This window comes from Frieseomelitta varia, unplaced genomic scaffold (genome assembly GCF_011392965.1).
Source record: "Frieseomelitta varia isolate USP_RPSP 00005682 unplaced genomic scaffold, Fvar_1.2 scaffold_157, whole genome shotgun sequence".
Taxonomy (NCBI): Eukaryota; Metazoa; Arthropoda; class Insecta; order Hymenoptera; family Apidae; genus Frieseomelitta; species Frieseomelitta varia.
This window is the reverse complement of record NW_025109272.1, coordinates 28,965-49,568: the sequence shown is the minus strand read 5'-3', so window position 1 is coordinate 49,568 and position 20,604 is coordinate 28,965. Positions and strand designations below refer to the sequence as shown.

At 32.2% G+C, this 20,604-nt stretch overlaps 3 protein-coding genes across 6 annotated transcripts; 2 read left to right on the top strand and 1 right to left on the bottom strand.

The window, feature by feature from the left end:
• Window positions 1-562: 562 nt before the first annotated feature.
• LOC122536687 lies at window positions 563-3,570 on the top strand. 3 transcript variants are annotated; one of them, XM_043669245.1, is made up of 9 exons: window positions 563-908; window positions 1,027-1,202; window positions 1,269-1,381; window positions 1,449-1,865; window positions 1,946-2,009; window positions 2,109-2,286; window positions 2,348-2,516; window positions 2,587-2,849; window positions 3,377-3,570. In XM_043669245.1, the coding sequence occupies exons 1-8, from the start codon at window positions 591-593 to the stop codon at window positions 2,847-2,849; spliced, it is 1,698 nt and encodes a 565-aa protein (XP_043525180.1). In that variant the 5' UTR covers window positions 563-590; the 3' UTR covers window positions 3,377-3,570. The 3 variants fall into 3 exon arrangements, with proteins under 3 accessions (XP_043525180.1, XP_043525170.1, XP_043525191.1); XM_043669235.1 differs by having other exon boundaries at window positions 3,323-3,570; XM_043669256.1 differs by having other exon boundaries at window positions 1,949-2,009; window positions 2,587-3,570.
• LOC122536702 (multiple coagulation factor deficiency protein 2 homolog) lies at window positions 3,396-5,563 on the bottom strand. The gene is made up of 6 exons (XM_043669281.1): window positions 5,545-5,563; window positions 5,366-5,484; window positions 5,150-5,188; window positions 4,803-4,969; window positions 4,580-4,728; window positions 3,396-4,504 (listed from the first exon to the last, which is right to left on the bottom strand). The coding sequence occupies exons 2-6, from the start codon at window positions 5,471-5,473 to the stop codon at window positions 4,323-4,325; spliced, it is 645 nt and encodes a 214-aa protein (XP_043525216.1). The 5' UTR covers window positions 5,474-5,484; window positions 5,545-5,563; the 3' UTR covers window positions 3,396-4,322.
• Window positions 5,564-5,661: 98 nt separating this feature from the next.
• LOC122536676 (GATA zinc finger domain-containing protein 15-like) lies at window positions 5,662-10,325 on the top strand. Of its 2 annotated transcripts, XM_043669213.1 has the most exons (11): window positions 5,662-5,742; window positions 6,186-6,298; window positions 7,046-7,176; window positions 7,267-7,409; window positions 7,476-7,626; window positions 7,702-7,934; window positions 8,032-8,092; window positions 8,180-8,412; window positions 8,487-9,610; window positions 9,679-9,810; window positions 9,899-10,325. In XM_043669213.1, the coding sequence occupies exons 2-11, from the start codon at window positions 6,270-6,272 to the stop codon at window positions 9,918-9,920; spliced, it is 2,259 nt and encodes a 752-aa protein (XP_043525148.1). In that variant the 5' UTR covers window positions 5,662-5,742; window positions 6,186-6,269; the 3' UTR covers window positions 9,921-10,325. The 2 variants fall into 2 exon arrangements, with proteins under 2 accessions (XP_043525148.1, XP_043525157.1); XM_043669222.1 differs by lacking the exons at window positions 5,662-5,742; window positions 6,186-6,298 and adding an exon at window positions 6,320-6,638.
• The last annotated feature ends 10,279 nt before the right edge of the window (window positions 10,326-20,604 follow it).

Sequence of the window (20,604 nt, the reverse complement as noted above, 5' to 3'; positions counted from 1 at the left end):
TGTACTGTGTCTGTCTTTTAATCATACATATATATATAACTTCTTTAACTTCTTTTTACTCCTATATATCCCTGTTTTTTCACTGACGCAACTATAGTATAGTTATAGAAATTATAATGAAATATTTATAAGTTTACACTATACAATTAACACTTGAAAATTATTCAAAAATGCGTACATTAAATATGCACAGCAGGAATATTTATTTTCACTGCGTTATTAGTTGCATAATTGTTGTCAAATATAAATATATAAATAAATAATAAATATAATATAAATACGAATAAGTAAATTCAGCAAAATTTACATATCTTTATATTTAACTTATTGAATTCATTTATTTTATGAACATTCCAGCTATTTATTGTAGAATTGAATATAATTGTTACACACAGTTTGAAGCATAATTCCAAATTTCGTTTAAAAAATATTAATATAGTTTACATTATTTCGCTTGAACTTTTAATTTTTATTAGAAATTTTTTTAATATTTTTGTTACATATTTAATTTTACCGTCATCCTCGGACAGTTGACTAATTTAATCAGATAACATATAAAGTTATTGATCAAATTCGAAAGGTGGACAGGCATGCGCGTTTTTCTTGTAAATGGCAAGAGGATGATGTTTTACAAAAATTTGCAAGTGCTTTTCCATTTTTTTACGGTCTTGTTATACGTGTACGGTGAAACGTCAATGAGGAAAAATGAAAAACGCATTAGCCTCAGAAACAATTATCAGATGTGCCTCGACGCTTTTAAGATTCACGAAGATAAAATTATTCGAACGCAGGAGTCCCTAGACATGGGTGCTAAGTATTTAAAGGAATTTGATGTTAATTCTAGAGAAGAATGTTTGAAATTTTGCTGTGATACAGAAAGTTGTGACGTGTTTATTTTCGAAGAAAAGGTACAGATAATTTAATATGAAATAAATAAATGACTAATTATTAAAAATGATTATATTTTGTCTTAACAAATAAATCTTTTATATTCCACTAATGATAAAATAAATTAATATCACACAGAAGCCTGGAAGTTGTTACCTTTTTCAATGTGGCCCATTGCATGACTTCAAATGTAAATTCACAAGTCATGCTAATTATAGTAGTGCAGTACGTAGTAACTACAATACACATAGCAATTCACAATTGGAGAAGGAAAGTAGGATTTCTCAACAAGAGCATGAATTGAAATCTCTTAGGTATGTAATTATTATTTTGCTATTCATACTGTTTGGATAATAAAACGATATATTCTTTATGTGTAGAAAATTGGTGGACCCAGCACCAGTAGAATATTCTTTCACAGAATCTCCTATGAAATTAATTGCAACATTGGCACCAAAATTACCATTAACAACCTCTTCACCTATTAAACAAGGTATGTGCAAATTTAAGTTTAGATTTATGATTTGATAAAGCAAAAGAATAATAATGTACATGTTTAGTTTGCACTAGGAATCAGTATGAATGTCGTTCATCAGGAGATTGTATAGCAGTATATAATGTATGTGATGGTATACCACAATGTGCTGATGGATCTGATGAAGCAGCAGATGCATGTCCTACAGAAAAACCAACAATTTTCCCTTCTGTGATTCAAGGAGCTCAACCACCTCTATCACCATATCAACAGATGATTGATCGACATAAATCCTATGCTCCACTGTATCCTCATATTCCAGAAATTAATTCTTGGAAACTGCCTAGTTTAGCTCAGCAAATGATTCCACCTCACCTCCTATATCCAGCTCGGCAAATGGAAGGTGCTCCAGGGTATCAATGGGATTATCAACCCATGTATGATCAAAATAAAGGCATTTATAATTCTTATCGCGAGCAGGGCAATTTAAATCCTTCTGAACGTGAGTAGTATAGTAGTATAGTTAAAAACGTTTGTTTCATGAATGAAATGAAAGTATTTCAATTGTTTCATTATTTTCAGAAGATCAGCTACATATTTTTAATCATAAGGGACCTAGTGTAATAGGGGAAAAAGAATCTGATGGGTAAGACATCAAATTGTGATTTTTAAGAAAGATATCAAGTGAGTATATTTAAAATATTAAGTAATTATATTTAATCTCAAATTATTTCAAATTATGCAGTGGTACATATTTAGATGTAAAACATCCATATACATCGTATTTTCTATCATCGAACAGAGGCCTATGGCCTAACAACCAATTTTATCCATCTCCATCTCCATCTCCAATATCGAACGTACAACAAAAACAAATAATTGAAACAGAAAAGAATGTTATTACAACAACACCTCCTTGTGATGTAAGTAATCTCCTATAATTTTCAATTTCATCGTGATATTAGCATTGCATTACTTTCTCAGACTTCACATGAACAAAAAGATGTTCCATTAAAAAGTCAAGAAATTGGAAAAGTCGGTCAGCAAAGGGACGAACGTACACACGAAAAAGAAATTAGTCAGAATAATGAGCAAAATGTACTAAAAAATGAAACTCTGAAATTTAATCATGTTCAAGCAAAGGAAACAAAAGGTATGCTATTAATGAATATTATTTTTAGTTCAAAGTTTTATTATAATTAATTTAAATATATTCATTTCAGAACATAAAAGTGTGATAGTTATAAAACATCATAGCAGAGAGCACGGAAGAAATACCATAATTGCGGAGCATTTGAAACAAGCAAATGAAAATGAAGTTTTAAAGCCCAGAGGAGCTGTCATATCGCTGGCTTTAGGACTTACAATAACAGCTATTACAGCTACATTAATTGCTTGCCGATTGCGAGTTGTCCAAAGACGCGGAAGACGGCACGGACCGTATGCTCATGATGCAGATTATTTAGTAAATGGAATGTATCTTTAAGTAAGTATACAAATTTCTTTAGTCAAACGAATCTAGTCATATTTTCATACTATTGTAAATGACAACGTAATAAAAACTATTTTGTCTTAGTTGTTTTATTTTTAAACTAATTGAAAAATGAACATGTTTTGAGACATTCGTATTTGCTTTGTATCTATAAAATTTGTTTTATCATTTTATGTGTGATAGATATTATGTAAAAACAATCGTACTGAATTTGCGAATGTGCTGTAAAATTTATTTGTTTTCATGATGAGTATTAAAGCGTTTCGTAAAATAAATTTTTGTTCGAGTAATTTATATTTATCAGATCATTGTAGAATATCTAATTCGTATTCGATCATCTAACTTATAAAATAATATTTGGTTTTTGAAAAATATTGACAATACAAAAAGAGATTAAAAATTTTTGAATAGAATGAGTTCTAAGATAAAGCGCAATACGAAAATTTACTTTGAAAAGATTTTAATAGATTTAACGTTGCAAGCGAACGCAATAATTCTAATTCATGCAATTCTTGTTTAAGAAGAGAGAGAACTACCAGCTTATAACAAAATTATATTTATATATCACTTTTACAACCATACAATACAAAGGTATATATGATTCTTGATAATAGAATCATTGTTTTCAAGATTATAGTAATTAACTATTCCAAGAAAAATTGTTACTATGTCGTTTTTATACCTTAACGAAGAAGCTAAATATCAAAGTATTTCTTCAAAGTATTTCTAAAAAAGAATTATTCTTATTTCATACGAACATACGTTTCTAGACAAAGAATACATGTAGCACGTACATTTCCAATTAGACTAATCTATACTATTGGATACAGTGGAAATATATAAAAATTGTTACATCATTACAATTGTGTTGTATATAAAACATTTTCTGTACTTAATTTTTTTTCTAAATAGTATGTTACTATTGATTTAACCAAACCCAACAACTTGTATAAAATATTAACAAAATAATGGAAGCATTTAAATGCTTTTTATTAACATTTCTCCTATGTAACTATTTTCAATAATACTAAAACATTAAGTTAGCTAGAACTTTAAAAAAGTTTATTTATCAAAGGAATAGTCTTTAAAATTTTTTTATATTTTATAGATAACTGAACTCTTAATATAATTTTCACCTAAATAAATAATTATATTTTATTTAAAAAATCAAGTATTTGTTTAAATTATACGTAACGCTTTTCTCCAATATTATCAATTGCATATCGAAAGAATTATTTCATTTTATTACATTTTTGTCAAAATCTGTATATATTTATTTTAAAAAATCGTATCTTGTTTTTTATTTGAAAAAATATTAACAAAATGAAAATAATTTTAATTATACGCAAAGTAGTGCCATTATTGCAATACTAATAAATAAAAATTATTATGATCAATGGAACTGTACTTATGTTCAAATGAAATAAAAGTACCACTTAATAATATTGAACATTGTATTGTGTGCAACTACTGTCTGCCGGTAGCTGCTGCATTTTGTTGTGCTTGTATGAATTCAGGATAATCAATATATCCATCACTATTAATATCATCCAAAGAAAGTATTGGATCTATTAAAGTAACCAACTCCTCATCCCTAAATAATTTCTGTCCAGGATTGGTTCCACCTATCTCTTTGTTGTTTTCTTGTTCTAAATACAAATAATTTGTTACATTCTTCATACCAATTAATAATTAAATTTAATAATTAATTTATTAATACATACCATGCCAATGAATTAAAGATTTTATGAGCTCAGAACCATCTAGTTTGTTATTATTGTCTGCATCATGCATTTTAAAATAATGGAACTGTAATTCTTGCTCTGTCATTTTAGTAGTATCTATTGGAACTTCCATGTGCTCTGCAATATGACTGCAAAAAGTTTTTTAATAACTATAAACTTTAAGTGAATAATATTGATAATTTTAGATCTCTGTATAACATACGCTTTTTCATGAACTATATTGGCAGCATTAAGTATTGGTTGTGAATGTTCATGTCCATGTCCTCCTTGTTGGTGAATTGGTACTTGATGAGTTGGCATATGTTGCTGTACAGGTACTTGTTGAACTGGAATTTGCTGGATTGGTACTTGTCCTGGTACTTGCTGGAACTTCATATAAATTTTGATTATCATAACAGAATTATTTTATAAAAAATTTGGATTTGTTTCAAACATGCATGACATAATACAAATATAACATAATACATTGTGTTGTGAATTATATTTATTAATGATTGATGATTAAAAACTAAGAGATACTAGATCTCTGATATTTTTATGTAAATCTACCTGTGGTTGTGGAATTTGCTGATGTACTTGTTGAACAGGCTGAAACAAATGAAATATAAACTATCTGTGAATGAAACAGTAATTAAAAGTAATACTTCCATACAATGTATGACTATTGTTACAATTTCCTAATAATAACAAAATGATAGACAGAAACCTATAATGAAATTTTAATGTAGCAACCATATGTTTGATTGTTTTAAGAGGAACATTTACTTGTTGATAATGTTGGGGTGATACACCTGGTGGAATTCTTTGTTGTTGAGCGTGTATATATTTACAAGCAAAAGATCCGAATATAAAAAGCCACAAAGTCCAAATCATATTGCAATATTCTGTAACAAATACATATGTTTAATTACATACTTGATGCACACCACGGAAATAATACGCACGTATTATTATTATATTTGACACTATTGATTTAATCTCTTAACTACGAAAATGACAAGAAACAAAGAAATACCTTATTTATGTTATTCAATATATACAAAAATTGACATGTACGCAAGTGTCTTGTTCATTGGCGAGATTGTGTACCGGAATACGAATTTCAAGGTTATGTTAGAAAAGTCACAGACTGACGTGGACAGGTATGTTACTTTCTGCCATATTTGTAAACTAAAGTATGATAGATTAAGGAGATAATCGTTAGTAAATATTTTCTATTATAGTTTACGCTAATTTGAAATAAACATCATAACACAAAAATAAATGGAGTTTTAATTTTTAATTCTACGATATCTTAATTTGTGATAAAATTATGGATTAAGATATGAATTATAAACTTTATTTGAAATTTTAGATTTTTTTCTTTTTACGCAATTTTTTCTTTTTTAGAAAAAAGTACAAAAAAATATAACAAAAGATATCGCTTGACTCTAATTTTTAAAAAACTAATCAAATAGTAATGTAGAAATCATTCGCAGCCATGGCTCGTATAGCACTTCAAACTGTAACTTCGAAACTTACTGGCCAATCCACATTAAATATTGGATATGCACATATGAATCTAAATTTATTTTATTTTACGTAGGTATTACTTTGGAACAGCGACAAAAAAAAGTATGTTTTTCATACTTGGGTACTGAACTTCTGAGGAATATTCGAATATCTACAAATGGGCATTAAAACATTTTTTATTCATGCGTGCTAAACACTACATTTCGATAAATATGAGCGTTGATCATTCGAATGTGTAATAAAATTGAAATAAACTTTTGTAACATATGCATATTTTATTGTAATTCAAACTTTAGAATGAACAATGTTCCATTTCCAGTCAGTGAATTTATCCCGCCGTTGTGAGGTTCGTACTTTCACAATGGCGGAGAAGTATTACACTACTCAGTATCAAATTTGTGATGTGATTTTAATATTTTAAACAATTCTGGAATAATTCATTGTTGTGTCAAGCTGAAAAGAATTCGTATGATTAAAAAACTATCCGCAAATTGAGTAGTTTAAAAAGGTTTAATCGTCTTAGCGGGTATGTATCAAAATTATACGATTTCGTTAATTTTAGCACTAATTTTTGTTTTATACGATTTCAGAATTCAAAAATTTATTCTCCTATACTTTTTTAATTTGTCTCATGTTATTACTTGTATTAAAATAAATATGTTAGCATATAAAATATTGCGTGTTTAATAACCCATAATTTGAGATACATTTTTGATATCTTCATTTTACTCCAAGTACTTTTTTTTTTTTATATTTTCTGTATGTTCAATTTTAAACAATTAAAAAAGTACACGTCCTGATGTTTTTTTATACTTTTATGTAAATAAATAAACTAAACTATATGTATGATAATTTCATGACGTATTGTTTCTCTCAGTTGTCATTACTTTTTTGTGAGTTTTGTATTTTTTCGGTATTTCTTTCATATTTTAGAAACTCAAATAATAAATGGAAAATGCCTCAGATACTAAGACGAAAAAAAGCTAAAAGATCACAAAAGAGGGTATTAGTTAAAAGAAGACATTTTTTAACAAGTTTTCATGAAACTAAATCTTACAAACCATGTGAGTTTTGTGAAAAGTATATGTTTGCAATATGTGTAAGTATATATTTTTAATATATTTAGAATTAATAATACAATTTTATTGTTACAGTATGTAAACAGTTACAAAATAATAACAACTTATTGGCAAAAGCACTATCTAAAGAGAGACATGAAAGTCAACTATTATTTTCTCAGAATGTTGCTTTAATTGCTGAAGTGCAGGATTTAGGTTTGGCCTGTAATAAACGTGATGTAAGCAAACACAAAGATGTTTCGTCAACTTATTAAAATTAAATTTATAAAAATATATTTTTTCAGGCTATTATATCAAATGTTTTAAAGAATGCTAAAGAAATGCTTAAAATGTTAGTAACAATGAGTGGTTACTTGACAAATACAATTGCATCATGTCAAGAATTTGCAGAATCTGTTACTACAAACATGCAGATGACCTATAACTCTAATGGACGTAAGTTTCTTAATATATTATTTTTTATATTATATAAATTTAAAGATAGGTATGTGGAAAAGAAAATTCTTTCAGAAAAGGAATCATTGAAAAGACTGTCAATAAAATCTCCAACTAGAGGAGTAGTGAAACCTATGGTGAGCGGTTACACCATTACAAAACCCACCATTAATTTAAGTAGATTAAATATGCAACATATTAATAATTCATCAAACTTAAGTATAATACCAGAAATAAGAACACCCCCTAGAAATCAAGAATTGGACAATTCGATTTCTCCTAATGGTGTCTCTGTAAGACGTACGTGTGTAAGTATTTTGTAAAAAAGTTTTAGATAAAATAAAAGTTTTTGATAAAATTTGTTTGAAAAATTATATTAACGTTCTAACGAATTAAATACTGCAGAAAAATGGTCGCACATACAGAATGCCTGAAAGATTAACTGCTACTTCACCAAGAGATAGTGGTATGTTCTTTTAATATCTCACAGCATATTTCTTACAAATTGATTATGATTTCGAAGTTGATATTAGTTATTCATACTCATTTCTAGATGAAAGTGAAAGAAGATTCAGTGAGAGGAATAATAGGCATTCTACTGGAAAAATGTCAGGAAGAATGTCAGGGAAGCTTTCAAAATCAAAGTCAAGATTGTCGAGAAATAGTAACTCTAGTAACTCAAGTAACTCTAGTATTGAAAATTTCGAATATATAGGAAGTCCTAGAGTAAAACTTAATGATGTATCGAAATTATTGCAAAATTCTCATACTATTAATATTCGAACGGTTTGTATCATCAGTAAACATTTTCTTTTCACATGATGTTAATTTTCATGTTAATTAATTATTACTTTTTATAGTTAACTGAGAATCAGAATAATCAAGAGGTCGATGGTTCGAAATGTAATAATGTAGTAAACTCTGAGGATTCTCAGGCAGAAATTATACCAACAACATCACCTTCCAATGATTCCATAGATAGTAATGATAAAACGACCGAGAGCAAAAATGAACAGAGTAATAATGAATTGAATACTACGAATGAACATTGTTCGTCAAATTGGGAAGATCCTCTTGAAGGACCAAGTTGGTTATTTAATAATTCCCAAGTCGTGCCTTCCTTTAGAAGTAAAGACAAAAAGACTGATGATATGAATGTTTCTAATGGTGATAGTATGAGTTTGGTATTAACAGAAAAAGAATCAAATAATGTATTTGATAATGATAAAACTATGCAAGAAATGTCAAACACACATGCAAATCATGCGAATAACTTTGAGAATAGTGAACAAGTGAATAATGAAGATGAATCTAACGTGCATCAGCATAATGAGAACAACGAAATATGTAACGAAATTGTAGTGGCAGATACAAATGACAATGAATGCAAGAGTGCCCCTCTAAATTTCATTACACAAAGACGAGGCTGTTTCGAAAATGAGGATGAAGATGATTTTACATTGATATATACAAAGCAACCACGAAACATGCATTTCGATATAAATGATTTAAGGTTGCCAGTTCTAGAACAGTCTGCTTTGAAACCGACAACTCCAGCTGAACCAGAACCAGAAATAACGACTACCCTTCGAAAAATATCCGAAATTTGTCCAATACCGTCGGTTTCGCATAACTTGGTTCGTAACACTTTGGACGAATCTGCATTTAATCAGTCTACCGTGAAATTACCACTACTTCTGAATGATGATTGTGAGGATGTAGAGTCGACGTCAGTAAAAAAGAAATCGAAAATGTCGCAGCAAAAGAGCAAAAAGAAGAAGGAAACTGCAGCACAATCTAATGATGATTTTGTTGCTAATACACCACCGTTCAAGAAAAATAATTTGTACAAAAGAAAAAAGAATAAACCCGTGAAAGATCCAAGTACTGTCAAGGTAGTGTTGCAAAAGTTGAATGAATCTGATGTTAAATCTAGAACACCTTCTCCGAATGAAACAGTTTCTCACAATTCTAATCAGAATTTGTAAGTATGTTAACACGTGCTGATGCATTCAGTATATATAATAATAACTTAAGTTAACTTATATACAGAAGTGTTATATCTTCCCGTGCGGATAATTCAAGTGATTCAGAAAGTAGTACAAGTACCAATAGTTTGTTTGCTTGTAATCGACCAAGACGAAAACGTACTCCGGTTGCTTATCATGAGCCTAATTTGATAAAGTGAGTAGTTTATTCTAGTTTCACTTATATAAGTTGCTTACGTACTTTGTGAAATTATGCTGAGTTGTCATTGTTTCTTATATTTTAGGAAATTACGAAGGAATCAGTAATTATGTTACAACATTTGTCAATACTCGAGAAAGAATTAATAAAATACAGTAATGTATTTCTGAAACACTGATATTCCTTTTGATGTAAATAAGTTATTAGTGTGTATGAAAAATTTGGGACAGATCTTCTCGAAAAAGAAAAGAAACAAGGAAAACAGAAATTAAATTAATTTCATTAAACATTTAATAATTATAAAGCAAGTTTACATTTTGAACAGTTTTGCTTCCATTGTTGCGCACATTTTTATTGAACTAGCAATTGTTAATTATTTACAGGAAATCGGCTTGCTTTGACGTCGTCATAGCTTCGATGAGTTTGGCTTCCTCTCGTAGTATTGTTTGTATGTTGTACCATTTGTATTCTTAACTATGTTTCAATGAATAAACAAATATTTGAGAACATTACGTTTCTCTTTGTTTCATTAATTTGAATTTCAGTTCAAACAATTTTAATCTGAAGTTAGCAATAGGCGATAAACGAACAAACTTCTCTATCGATTCATCGTTCCTAATCGATTATCCTAAAATCAATGGAAGAATCGAAATAAGCCGTTAGTTGATCGCGAATGGCCGCAAAAGGAAGATGCGATGAAATTGTAAAAGGTAAATTAAATTCCTTGAATAATTGTATTCTTCTTTAAATTTTAAGTATTGATTTGTGTTAATGAAATATTTAAAATATAATATAAAATTTAATATATGAATAATAAATATGATATTTAGCAAATTATATTCTTGAATTTGTAAAACATATATACATACGTATGTGCGTACGCTACTGCAAAATTTTGTAATATTTCTAAATTCGTATGAAAATAGACGTAATGACAGATACTACTACTGATCTAATCGCATAATTATGAAAAAGAAATAAAAATGGTATGATTATGAGAGTAGATATTTAACGGTCGGTTGAACGATTTAAAAATCGATCGATCTTATTGCCAATGTTCAAAGAGGTCGCATCGGTGCATAAATAAAAATGTTAGGACTTGAGTAAGAAGTATAATGGATTTAACCTTTCCTAACCTAGGCTGACACGACCTATAGAAATGACCAGTGTAAAGGCGGAAATTATTTATGTTTGTTTAATTTCTAAATGAAAAAAAACAACTGATATTACCTCGTCTCTCTCTATATAGTAGATGTTACTGATTTTATTGGGTAATTTGCTGACTTGAATGAAATCAATTAGTGAAGACAGAACGATCGTGAATTCCGAGCTTCCTTTAGAAGATACACAAAATATATTTTTTAACAAATCAAAAAGGCTTAAAAGTAAATCAATAATTTCTTAAAATTTGAAACAGCATATTGCAGTTTTTATGTATATATGTTATATTGATATAATAGATGATGATAAATAAAGATATACAGCTATAAAAACTGTGATAATTCGCTGTAACATAATTGTCGCTAACATAATTGATCTGCAACCTGGTAGCAATTGCGGAGCGTGGGCGTACATACGCGGAACTTTCTGTTGCTAAAAGTCTAAACTTGAGGTCGATGCTTAATTTGCATAGCCGACATAGGCATAAAACTGTTTTGTAGTTTCGTGCTACCAAAAAGTGCTAAGAAAAATAATTATATATTCGCACGATAACGTGATTTTTTTATTGCGTGACTAAATAAAATAAATAAAATAAAATAATTGTGTTACACAACGTGACAATAATTTATATTTTATTGTTACGTTTATTATTTCTATAAATAAATTATTTAAGGTTAAGAAATATTTTTTTCTATATTTAATTGTTTTATTTTTTCATTTCCAGTCGAGTTTTTAATTGACGAAAAAAGTTATTCGAGTGATATGATGAGACTCTGTGGGCATAAACATTTTACTTGCTCTGATTCTCGGTCAGACAATAAACAGACAAGAGTTGTTCTTGCAGTTTCGTAAACAAACGGTCAGGAAAAGTCTACCTCTGGTAAGTTGTTTTACAACAGTAGTTTTTAACAATAAGTAAGAAAGTACTGTATATCCAATGTATCATCATATCGTTCAATTTGTAATCCTATTTGAGAAAACCAATGCCAACATAATGCGTTGTCTGTATGTTATTTTACAAAAATTATAATATCCACGTTCGACAATCATATACATATTTAGGAAAGGAAGTGTTCAAACATCGAACTTGAATTGCGAAATTCCAATGAATTAACACTAATTAAGATCGCAGAACATACTCCTCAATATGCGGATAATCAATCATAAGCAGTGTATGTAAGATAGTACGAAACAATTGCGAGTGGTATATCGACTTGTAGCTCGCTTGATACGAGATTATGCAACGGATGGTTACCATTAACGCGTTTCCATGTAAGTATAATTATGCGCAGCCGGTACATCAAAACGTAGAACAACAAGGTTACCGATTTTCTCATAAACGTCCAATGGTCTTTTATAAAATTTGTCTGCTTTCATTCTAAATGAAAGCTCGTCGTTTGAAAAACAAGGAGGCATTATTAAATCTTCAATGTAATTCTTGGATGTTTTCGAAGACGCGCTGTTTTCGGAGACAGACTGATCTCGCAACACGCGCAGCGAAAACGTATAAACACCTACTCGTAGAATAGGAGTGGAATAGCAAAGTTGAAAGAAAAAAAAAAAAAAAAAAGAAAAAGCAAAGAAACGGAGAAACGAATCTCGCGAAGGCACGAAAGAAAGTGGAGTCGAAAAAAGGAGAAAAAGTAAAAAAAAATAAAAAAATAAAAAAAATAAAAAAATAAAAGAAAATAAAAAATAAAAAAAAACGCGAACCTAACTGTGATCGGTGTTGCCGTGGCCGTCGATCGCGTACCCGCGGCTCCATCGACTCGCTGCGATTGTCTTCGATCCAATCACGGTCGCCGCTCGGTTGAAAATGTGCCAGCCAGTCCCAAGCCACAGCCAGGACACATTTGTTTACATTTATATGAATACCGCGTATGTATGAATGTATGTATGTATGTATGTGCGCGTGTGCGTGTGCGTGTGTGTGTATGTATGTGTGTATGTATGTACATTATTATAAATAGGCATAAAACACGGGGAACCGCGACGAGATCTAGGGAGCTCAGCCGATAAGCGTAGATTCAAACGAGAACCAAATCAGTTCCTTCTCTCGCGCGCTCGCGAAACTCGACGGCCCGAGAGAGAAAGAGAGAGAGAGAGAGAGAGAGAGAATGGTTGCCGATTGCCATTTTTGATGAAAGGGGGAAGAAGGAGGAGGGAATTTGTCGTAACAAGCGAATCGAGATCGGTGATTTTCTTTTTCTTCTTTTTTTTTTTTTCCTTTCATTTCGTTCTCTATGCCTTTCTTTGACAAGTTGAACATGTTTAGAAATGCGAAACGAAACGAGGAGAATGGAGGAGAAGGAAGCTCGTCGTAGCAAGCGACACGAGATCAGTGAATTATTTCGACGAAGGCGATTCTTATTATTCGTCTGTCTGACGTCTTCGCGTGAGCGCGAGTTTACGACTCGAAAATTTGGAAACACATAGAACGAAACGAAAACGAGAAGAATGAAGAATCGATCGTCGTTCGAAGAAGAAAGGAGAAAGAAGGAAAAGAAAGTTTATTGTAAAAAAAAAAGTGACTCAAATGAGGAAAAATCTTCTCCGCCTTGTTAACACGAACTTCGTTCCCCTTTCTCCTCTCGCAGCTTAGAAACTGAGAGATACAGGCTGAAGCGAGAACATGAAGAGTGGACGACGCGATTCTCTCTGTTCCCCCTTTCTGCGTTTCGATCGTTGTAAAAAAAAAAAAAAAAAAAAAAAAAAACGGAGAGAGAAGGGAAACGAAGCTTCCGATAAGTAGAAGATCGAAATCGGTGATTTTTCGAAATGAAAAGAAAGAAAATATATAGAACCGTGCTTTGTCCTCGTTTTGTACGCCCGCGTTGCTCCAATCCTGTCACACGAACTTCGTTTCCCTTCGTTTCTCCTTGCGAGATGATCCCGAGACTTTTGGAAAACGCGAAACGAGAGACGATCGAGAGAGAGAAAGACGCGAGAGCCACTGGTCTCGGTCTGAGTTCAGCGCGATTCATCGACACTCACCGATCATTTGTCACGCCGATCATTCGAAACGACACGCAACAACGACGACGATGATGTCGTTGCGATTATTCGGGGATTTGCGATTATTCGGGGATAATCAAGAGAGAGAAGATAAAAATGAGAAAAAGGAAAGAAAAGAAGAAAACGCCGCATCTCGTGCATCTATCGACCATTGTATATATATATATATCTCTGTACGTACAAAAGGTACACACGCGTCGAGCATATGTATGTATATCACGTACTCACATACTCGCGCGAGAAAAGGCCGCAATCGCGATGCGAAATGGCACGTCGAATGATAATTACCGAGCCGATGGAGATAGCTACGTCCTCTGTGAATCTGTCTTTTTTTTTTTCTCTCTGTTTTTTTTTTTTTTTTTTTTTGCCGTTCATTTTGCTAAAAATAAATAATCGACGATCGACAGACTTTCGAATTTCCCTGATTTTTCTACCGTGCGAACGAGAACGGGACGTACAGTTATCTCTCGGGAGGTGATTTCGGTATTTATTATTCGAAACGCTGCTCAGCTCTCTGATAGACTAGCCGTTGAATCGATCCACATCGACACACACAAACAAACACACACACACACACACACACACACACACACACACACACACACACACATAGGCGTAAACCTGGTTTTAGATATTATTACGATACCTATTAATGAAATATTGCTGGTTCAAGCAGAACGTATCGTCTGCACAAAAGAAAAAAAAAAAAAGTAAAAAGGAGGGAAATCCAAGGATACACGATAAAAATAAAATAAAATAAAATAAAATAAAATAAAATAAAATAAAATAAAATATATATATATATCGTATATTTATATATACATACATATATATATATATTTATACATATGTATATATATAAATATATACGATGAAAAGTAAGAGATAAGGGAGAAAGAAAAAAAATGAAAATAAAAATAAAAAATAAAGCCGCGCGGTATGCTCAAAACGTAGAGGAAAGTTTTATCTCTGTACATGCGCTTAAGAGAATCCTTACCTAGAAAATTATATTACAGACTATTGCGATGTTTAAATTGAACGCGTGAGAAGAAAGAAATGAACGGCGAGGGGGGGCAAGGGGGAGGGGAGAGAGAGAAAAGAGTAATTTAGAAAAAAAAAAAAATAGAAAAGAAGAGATGCGTTGCGAATGAAAATTGCGACGTTCGATGCGAACAAATCACGACTCGTCATGTTTTTTTTTCTTTTCTTTTCTTTCCTTTTTTTTCTTTTTTTTTTTTTTCCTTTTTAAGATTAAGTCACTAACGAAGACGAGAATACACGCGAGGCGAGGGCTGGGTCCGGGGATGTTCGATCAGGATCGCGTTCGCGTTGGCACAATAATATCACGTTTATATATGTTTGACGCGGAGGTTGCGTGACAATGTAAAATAAAGAAATAAACATTGAAGAGAAGAAGGGAAAGGAAAAAGAGAACCAGTGTTTAGCAGACAATTTAATGCCATAGTGGATAGTACGGATGTTCGTTTCCTCTTTCGCTGTACGGTTTGCTGGCGTTTCGTTTCACTTTCAGTCAGACTCTCCAAAGAAAAATCCTCGAGAAAAATTTGGGCGACCCTGAGTTGAAACGAACGATTCCCGAGAAATCACGTGCACGATCAGTTTTCCTTCCTTGTACCTTGAGTCAAGTAATCAACTAAGCCGAGACGTCGACGTAACTTCTGATCACGGATCAGAAAATATCGAGCGATCATTGCCAGAATCTCCTGATACTTCTCCGAGATATTTTGCTACGTTGCTCGAGAGAGAGAGAGAGACGGAGAAACGAATGTGAAAAAGAATATATCGGAAAAGTCCTATCAGCTCCGCTCTTGTTTTTTTTTCTTTTTTTATTTTCCCCCGCCCGAAAGAACGGGGAAAATCCGAGTATGTGCGTGGAACGATGAAAATAAACATCCGTATTATCTGTCGTACGAAGAATTTATGGATAACGCTGACGACTGACGATGCGTGTTAAATAAAACGAGACGGGGGAGGGGAAGATACAAAATGGCCAAGCAAGAGGATTGCGCGCAGGATTGACTCGTCGTTTGAAGCTTCGTGAAATTGAATAACCAATCGCGTTATCGCGGTTTCGTTAGTTCATTCAACAATACTTATAGCTCGTTTAACCCATTGATTGCTATTATTTTCACAATTAATGTAAGTCTCATATACGCCGACGATCGTATCGTGATCTTGAGAATGTGGTTAATGCAGGGTTAATAATAAAAGATTCCAAAAATAATACATGTATTTGTTCTTTTTTTAATGTACGATGATTATATTGATTGTGATATATACATATATATTTAGCATACTATATTTTCATTATATCAGCACCATCCATTGTTGTACTCTGTCACGGTGGTTTCTCTTCAGTATAAATTTTGTTGCAGCAATCATAGTGTTTATGTTGCAAAGTTGACGCGGAGTTAATTGGAGAGAGATTTTTCTTTAATATTGGAAATGTTTAAATTCATTTGCACACGATATCGACATTTTGATTGTATTTGCACCACGTTACGATGGTTGTTATTTAGGATGAATTTCGTATCAGCAAACGAGTAAACGCAAATGAGATTAATACAGGGTTAATAAAGAATTTTTCTTCAATACACATCCAGGAAAATGTTCAGTTTTGTTTGTTTCTTTAAATACGATATGATATTTTGTATATATTATATCGTGTAAATTTCACAGCGACCATAATCTTCAAACGAGGCAAATACAGGATATTAATAAAGAATATTTCTGCAACATCTCCAGAATAGTATATATTTATTTTATTACGTCGGATTGATATTTTGATTTTATTAACGCAGTATCGCGATACTTAAGAGAGAATCATATTATTAATATCACATTTGTAATAATTAATATTTCTGACATGAAGAACTTTAATATTCTAATAATTTTTATCGGTATTTTAACAAAATGTAAAATTAACATTATTAACATCGTATTTATCGTAATTAATATTTCTAACATCAAGAGTATTTTAATAATTTACATTTTTATCGGTGTCTTAACAAAATGTAAAATGTAACATTTTTACCGAACTCACGAACGATGAACAGAATCTTGTAATTTCATTCAAAAAAAAAAAAAAAAAAAAAAAAAAAAGAAGAAAAGAGTAGCAACTAATGGGTTAAAGAAATCCTTTCTCCCTTCCGGAAGTTATTCCTATCTAATTATTCCATCATTCTTTTTATTTACGTTCGTCGCAAAACGCGAGGCAAAGTGAAGTTGATTTCCTCGTTTTTAAACCGAAGATCACGATCCAAACAGCGTTGCCAACGATCGATCCTGCGCACGAGAAACGTACACCTAATTTGTGATATTCGAATTTTTTTACACGCAGGTTTGTCCGATGAATTTACTTCTCTTTTCATTTGGAGTTTGAGGTCACGTCCACCTACCACCTAGGTTACTAGGTGGATCGCGAATTTACTTTTTATTCTACGATCTGTAGATCACGATTTAACGAGCCACCGCCGGGTCACGATGGCCCCACGAGTGGCGTCGGGGCGCGGCTGTACGCCTGCAAACATACAATTATCGACGATAAAATATGTATACACACACACACACACAAGACTAGACTCATTTTTACCGTATCAACGACGAAGGCAGTCGATATCGTTTCTGAGGATTCTGGCTTGTCAGATAGTCCGGTTATCGACAGGCGTAGCCGTTAAAACGAATCATTTCGACGCAGAGAATCATTTTACGCGCGAATTTTTTCCAACGATCTAACCCTAGTTAGGAGAAACAATGCCGCGACACTAATGAAATAAGACAGCTACGATTTTGTTTCGCCGTGTTCGATCGTTGCAGGGGGGGAAGGTGGGGCTTACTTGTTTCCGAATGATTTGAAATTCATCAGAGGTGTCGTTCATCGCGGGGAATCATGGTTTTTGATACTATACGAATGTGTTTATACACACACACACACACACACACACACACACACTATTACAGATAAGAGTCGTTAAACGATAAATGTAAAATATACGCATCTCGAGTGTTAATAAAAAAATAGAGGAAAAGATTCGTCACGGGATTTGATTTGAACATTGAATTTTCAATTTGATTGTCGAGTGTTTTCCGTTGATCGAACGAATTTCTTTCGTTACTGCATTTTTGTATCTGAACGCGACGAGCAGACTGCGGATTTTTTTGTCCCGCGTGAAGCTGCGAAACTCAATGGCGCGAAATATTTAAAAAGTTAATATTATTGGTATTATAAATATAAATAATACTTATGTATATAATGATATTTATATTTAAAATAATATTAATATTAATGTGACGTTGATATTACAGGTATTTACGACGTTAAGACGATGACACGAGTCTCATTTGTTTGTTTGTATTTGCGAAAAACGTAAGATCGCATGAGAATCCGCAGTCCACTGAGACAGAGAGAGTATTAATAATAGAAATTATAATAGGAAATTTGTGAAAACAAAGAAAAAAAAAAGAGAGAAAAGAAGAGATCGTTGTTGGCAACGGATGCATTGTAAATATATACCTTCAAATATGAAAATATAATTGTTAGTTGTACTGTTGTTACGATAACAACTATCCGCACAAATTAAACGATTTCGAGATAGTTTCAAAGAGCGTATTTTTCCTAAAAGTGAAACGTTTGTTTTCTCGATGAAGCTTAATTTTAAGGTGATCGATTTCTTTTACCTTTTTCTTCTTTCTATGAATTTACGACTATCTCATCCGAAATACGACACGAACATTATATTATACCTCATTTCATTCGTTGAAACGTATTCGCTTCGTTTATTTTATAAAACAAACTTCGAGAGTATTATTCGATTAGTCAATTGTTCGTCTGAGACATTTCGATTGCATACAAACCTCCGTTCCCTTAATTTACACATTCCGACAGTTGAATTCCTTGAGACAATATTAGCAATCATTCATTGAATTTTACGATCATTGAAAATGAAGTCGTACCATTACTACAAGAAACAAATGCTTTTTAAGATTTTGTAACACTTGTAACAGACACGAAGATTTTAAATATAAATATATTGCGTAAGAACAATTGCAGAATCTGTTTCTATCAACCCTGAAAATTTTATCCTACAATTCCGCTGGTGATTATTTTAATTTGCATGGACTCCTCGACATCACGAATGCTTCCAGATTGTTGTTGCCGATGTTAAATAACATCGTTTAAACTCAATTTTGTAATTTAATTATTATTGAATGCACCATTATAAAAATTCCAGTCTACGTAAGATCTTCGAAGAATCATTCTGCGAAGAAACAGTTCATTATTTAACATTTATTCAATTTTTATTCAATTTCTAAATAATATATCTGAGCATTGCGCAATTACACTCTGACAAACTGTCAAATTTATTTAATATTTGTTACATTATTACGACAACGGTGATCAAAAATTCAGTTACTCGAGTTTCATATATTGATAATAAAGAAACACACGGCGATGTACGGGTGATGAATCGACCCATTCCCTGGACGACTATCTGCAGGGACGATTCTCGAAATCTGCATCGAATCATCGAACACATGGCGTTCATTTTTTCAATGGGTATTTTTTCATCGCCGAAGCAAGGAATTCTGGAAAAATTCTGCGTTTAACGTTCAGCTCGCATCCCGTATTACGAACAGAGGGTGTCGTTCGACTGCGTCGCAAGGACGACCTTATTTATACTTCGTATGTAGGACATCCGGTGGAACGTGTACCATTAAATTACAACCGAGCTATTGGATTATTCGATGCATAATCGAGCCGGCGCATTGCCTTTGAACATTCACTTTGAAGGACTAATTGTAATATCGATCGCCGCGAATTAATAAACTACGTTCAGGGAAATAGTTTCAACGTAGCTATTGTTAGGCGCGGTGAAAACCAGAGGAAAAGAGAAAAACACGTTTCCTATTCATTCTAATGCTCGCTTTTTTTTCTTTCTTTTTTTTCTTTTAAGGGAAACGACAAGAATTCACAGCGTTCTCCAAATTCATTCGAATCGCGTAGCGTGTAAAATTAAGGTATTTCTACGATATTAGTTTCACCGTGTTGCGTCACCAGGCGTTGTTCATACATCGACCTGACAATCCTGTACATAAAAGAGCAAGAACGACCACACGTGCGCTACACAGTTGTGTTAAACGATAGATAAAATAAAACGTAACATTGAAATTCAATCAGTCTAAATCATTTCGAACTATTGAATGGAAGGGTAATTTTTTTTTTTCACTATGTTTCTCCACGAAATATAAACCTAGAGTAGGGTGTCTCAAAAGGCTGGCGGTCAACGAGAGCAAGAATCATTAACTCGACATCCAGGAATGGATGTCCAAAACTATACAATAAATACATTCGGGAGAGTCGAGATCTAGGATTCGAAACTCACATTCGGCCGGACAGCTACAGAGAAAAACACAGTGACACGCAGGGACGACGATATTGTATTAAGAAAACCCGAGATTCGAGGAGGTGGAACGACACAGAATGCAGATGAACGGCACACATGTTCTCCTGATACATTGTACGAATATTCAGCCAGATATTCCTTTTCAGTCATAAGAAATTAGAGTTCGAAAATTTTTCGAAAAACCTCTGTA